Here is a 5,000-nt window from a genome sequence, read left to right on the forward strand (position 1 = left end):
GCATGTTTTCAAAGTTCTTTTCCTTTACTTTCGTGAAAATTGAGCAGTATTTTCGTCCTCGTCCGCTTGAATAGTTCGGACCTGCGTGGAAACAATCAGCGATTGAATTTCACAAAAAAAAACACTCCAGAGGATGAGCATGACGGCAATGGAGAGATATTATACAAAACACCAACGAAATGAAGATGACCCCTGCTTAAAACTTCGTTGCTATGCTCGAGAAAGGTTTTTTTTTCGGTAAAAACCTTTCATCTCTTCAACGATCGATCCTCTCTTGGATTCCAGTCCTTGCCCGACAGGTCACGCAAAAGCGTGACAAACGAACTTTTCCAAGAGCTTTGCAAAATCACATCGATTTTACTCGTTCAGATCATCGGTGACCCCTATTTTTTTAATCATGAATCACTTACTTTACTTACTATCTACAAAATGTGATGAAATGAAAAAATTCTCACCGTAAGAAGTTATCTTTTTTTAACATTTTCTTTCCTCGTGCCATCGAATTCCGGTAGTGGTTGCAACGGATAGAGCTTATGAAAACGCTCGTCGAGGATGAACTCTACTGTTTACCACATCCCTAGCGGCATACAATTATCTAAAAATCTCACTCCTAAAAACCTATGCACGGAAACTTTCACTCCAACACTTTATTTTTATGATTTTCGATGGATGAGCGGATGAGCCTACATCTCGCTATTATGACCGATTTCTCGAAATTAAGGCATTTTTCAACTGTCATTTTCTCCGAAACAAAGTCGGTGACCCCCATTTTTTTTTTCATTTTTGGAGTAAGTACTTTATGACCTAACTCTAGGCGAGAAATGAAGAAAATCTCACCGTAGGAAGATTTTGGCGCGAACGTCCTTAAGAACTCGTACAAATGCGCGCTGAAACTTCTAAAGAACTTAAAGACCTAAACGTTTCTAATAATCTTGTTTTAATTTTTATTCTGAACAAGTTATCAGTCTATAGACTTAACAACAACTTTTCACACTTAATATCATCTACATCTTTAAGAAACTATTTGAGCCAGGAAAGCAAATGGCTACAGCTCTAATATTCTACAATGTTTAGACTACTCCATTTCCGAAGAAATAACCCGGGTTTTCCCGAAAATTATGAGCGCATTTTCCCAATATTTTCCCCGCATATTTTACTCCAAAGTACTGATGTTTTTACATGATTCAATGTTATCCGTCAATTTTTTTTTCTCCCGACTCCGCTGAACAGGAAGTCGAAGCGATGGTCAGAAGTTGTCCGGCCAAACTCAAACACAATCCTGTTGTTTTTGTTGTCAACCGCTACATCAAGAATTTACTTTCGAACCACCTATATGTGAACTGAATTATCAATTGGTCCAACTGAAAACGTGCGAGGTCGGGAAAAACAAGAGTAAATTTCTCTTAACACTTTTGCCTGCTTAAATAATCGGGAATTCCGCAAACCCGTCAGGGTTCGAAAAGTTGGGATTTCACTCGTTAGCCTGGGAAATTCATTTTTGTTTCTTCAGTGATTTATGGATAAAAGCAGATTGTTTTTTTCAAAGAATCATCACAGCATGCATTTAGCGCTTTGTGTTTCATAATTCAATTAGCAAATTGTTATCGACGCCGGAAGACAAACATTGATTTTTGGAAAATGAACACCGATCAATGTGATCAGAATTTCCGATCTTAACATTTGCATTTGTAAATTTTGTATGCTAAAAATATGATTTCGAATCCCCCATTCTTTCAATATTTTAAACATGCTTTGCTTGTATGACAGAGAGAGAATAATTGGGAAAAAGGGGATGGCTTTTTCCGAGTTCTAAACCCAAATTAATTAGCGTCCCAAGGCTAATAACGGACAGGAAGAACTTAAGTTGTGTTGACGTGGCGCTTGTTAAACTAAACGCGAGCCAGAACTGTCCACTGTCAGCTGCACTGTGAGTTTCGCGAGACTAAAATGTTGTATGAAGCCGAGACGATTGTTCTGATTGCCCTGCCTGCTTTATATAATTACAAGTAGTATTTGTTAGTAGATGAATAATATAGTTTGTCGAGTTCTGGCTTCGTGCTCGCGATATTTGAAGTCAGAACGAAAGTTTGTCAGTGTTTTTTGTAAGGTAAACACTCTGTTTGCATATAAAATGCAGTGTGCTTTATACAATCGCTGAAAATAGACTGCAAATCTAAAGAAAAGATAAACAAAATCTTGTTTCAACACGATCTTAGAGAGGCTTAAAATTATAGCGCAGAAGGCGAAACCCCATACTCGAGTTACTCAGTCCAGTACATATGCGAAGAAGCCGACACTAACAAATCAGTCCTGACATTATGAACTCCTTTGTAGTTTGCGTTTACGTGTTTATCCTTGGTTTGCTGGCTGTGAAAATTCCAGCCGGAGTTTACAGGAGTGAAGGGCCTGGTCGGAACCCACGATTGCTTGAGAAGAGAAGCTCGGAACTCTCAAACGCTTTCCAAGAATCTTCGCTTATCACCAGAAGAACTGTTGGGAAACACAACTCGGGTTTGTATTTTTTTTAAGGGTAAAATTTATAAAGCAATTGCACCATAATAAGAAAAAAAGTTGGCAGGCTATAAGATTGGCTGTGAGTATGCTCACGCAGACCGCGCCACTGTGTAGATCCACGAATCGAAAGCCTCACTAATACGACACGTATTCTCTGTTGCTATTTACAGATCGATGGCGAAAGATGAATTTCGCTCCAGTTTGTTTTGGTGCGAAGAATCAAGAGTTTGGCAGATTTTCCGTCCACTACGTCTCTGGTGGAAAGCTCTCTGCAGTAAAATTGGTTCACTTGTACGGTTACGTGACGTGCGACAGTCGCCACGTTTCCTACTGGTCCTACTGGGGCTGTGGTGACTACTACTCCGGTGACAGGATCGCCGTTGTCATAACAACTGCGACCAATCATGTTCTTTTGCCGCAAAGCCAGTTCATTGTTGCTCAAGGTTCTAAATGGTCCAAAGTTCCCGGATACACCTCGGTCTCTCCTGAGCTTGAGTTGTCGTTTTTTAACCCTTATTCGGTCCAGTCAGGCCAAAAGCTCCGCCTGTGGTATGGCGAAGATTTGATGAATGTTAGCGAGGGAGACAATGGGGGAAGAGCCTGCGTCGATATTTATGCAATCTATATCTGAGACATCCTGGAATGCTTTTCCAGATCCTAACAGATTTTGTAGCTTCGTTAAGGGGTTTTTATTATGATAGCTTTTTACTCGCAAATGTAATCTTGGCTACCAGTCTTCAGGATTTTTGCTATGCCAACCTGGAGCGGATGGGAAAAATTTCGAAATTTCACTGGTTTTTTCCTTATTTGTATCTTGATTAAGAAAAGGGTTTTCGGATTTAAAATGCTTAAGAAATAATAACGAAACAATAATCTAAACTATAAAGGACATAAAATATGGGATTTGTTTTTCATTTCATTTGCACACTTTCAAATAAACTGAGGGCATATAAAGGAAGACTTGTTTTGTATCATCGTGGTTTGCCTCGCATTTGAACGCTTTCTGTTGACGTGGAAAAAAGTTTGAACGTGAAAGCACAAGCAGCATAGCTACTACCGTCACAGCGAGATTCTGGAAAATAATAATCAATATCTAGATTCCCTTTGCATTGAGTTAGTTAAACTCGGCGCACTGTGTGCTCCAAAGTCCTAAAATGTAAAATAACAGCAAGAAAGTTAAATAAGACTATTTTATGAAATGGTATATGAAATGAATCATATATGAACTGCGGATATGAAATCAAGTGAAGCTATGATCTTCGCAGTTATGTTCGCAATTTATACAATTGCGTAGAGAAGCCTGAAAAATTCAGGACTTCAACGGGGCTTGAACCCGTGACCTCGCGATTCCGGTGCGACGCTCTAACCAACTGAGCTATGAAGCCACTGACGTTGGGAGCTGGTCATTTGTGGGTTCTAATGGTCCAGTGAGGAATGAATCAATTATGAAATGGTATATGAAATGAATCATATATGGATCATATACCATTTCATAATTGATTCATTCCTCACGGGACCATTAGAACCCACAAATGACCAGCTCCCAACGTCAGTGGCTTCATAGCTCAGTTGGTTAGAGCGTCGCACCGAAATCGGAGGTCACGGGTTCAAACCCCGTTGAAGTCCGGAATTTATTATCATATATGATTCATTTCATATACCATTTCATAATTGATTCATTCCTCACGGGACCATTAGAACCCACAAATGACCAGCTCCCAACGTCAGTGGCTTCATAGCTCAGTTGGTTAGAGCGTCGCACCGGAATCGCGAGGTCACGGGTTCAAACCCCGTTGAAGTCCTGAATTTTTCAGGCTTCTCTACGCAATTGTATAAATTGCGAACATAACTGCGAAGATCATAGCTTCACTTGAAGACTATTTTACTCACTCAATATTGTTTTTACCACTTGAAAATAAAATCTATATCTTCGCGTCGCCGAGTAATATCGAGCTCTGTATCGAACTGGATCGATTGGAGTTTATACGGATTTCACATTAGATCGAAAGCTCTGAAAAGGATCTCTGTTTCGCCTTTGAAAAGCTACAAGATAGTTCAAGCCTGAAATGCAATAGTCCAGAACTACAGAACTGATTGTTACCAGATTACATGAATAACGCAGTCAATTCATGGTCGGCAGATACTAGGGGACTAGTCCCTGCGTCTAGTCCTAAGTTCCATCGCGATTTTTGTCAAACATCTAGCCACAGTGAACCAAATATGGTCCTTGTGACTTGTCCTACTATAGCTAAGTCAAACTGGTTTGAAAGCTTAAAAAATGTTACCAAATTCCCTTCATTAAGTCGCTGCACACTTTTATATATTTTTTAGTTTTCTTTGTTTCTATAGTAAGCAAGAATGCCTTGGAACAGTAACGTGTGTTTGGAGACATTTAATATGGAAAAAAAACTGTATACACTGAAATAGCCAGTGACTCAGAAATAAGCCAATCACAACGCTTCATCATCAGTCCGACAAAGTCTTGT

General features: G+C 39.5%; 1 protein-coding gene and 1 non-coding gene across 2 annotated transcripts; both read left to right on the top strand.

Moving 5' to 3' along the window:
• The first annotated feature begins 2,236 nt into the window (after positions 1-2,236).
• LOC138023550 (uncharacterized) lies at positions 2,237-3,468 on the top strand. The gene is made up of 2 exons (XM_068870552.1): positions 2,237-2,511; positions 2,685-3,468. The coding sequence occupies exons 1-2, from the start codon at positions 2,319-2,321 to the stop codon at positions 3,143-3,145; spliced, it is 654 nt and encodes a 217-aa protein (XP_068726653.1). The 5' UTR covers positions 2,237-2,318; the 3' UTR covers positions 3,146-3,468.
• A 600-nt stretch (positions 3,469-4,068) lies between these two features.
• On the top strand, positions 4,069-4,140 carry Trnas-cga (transfer RNA serine (anticodon CGA)). Its single transcript has one exon. It is a non-coding gene; the product is annotated as a tRNA-Ser (tRNA).
• Positions 4,141-5,000: the final 860 nt, after the last annotated feature.

Source organism: Montipora capricornis, chromosome 11, assembly GCF_036669925.1.
Source record: "Montipora capricornis isolate CH-2021 chromosome 11, ASM3666992v2, whole genome shotgun sequence".
NCBI classification, from domain to species: domain Eukaryota; kingdom Metazoa; phylum Cnidaria; class Anthozoa; order Scleractinia; family Acroporidae; genus Montipora; species Montipora capricornis.

Bases quoted from the DNA above. Each gene is read 5' to 3' on its own strand.
- LOC138023550 (XM_068870552.1), top strand. From the start codon at position 2,319: ATGAACTCCTTTGTAGTTTGCGTTTACGTGTTTATCCTTGGTTTGCTG. The intron at 2,512-2,684 runs GTTTGTATTTTT...TGCTATTTACAG, and splicing joins TGTTGGGAAACACAACTCGG to ATCGATGGCGAAAGATGAAT.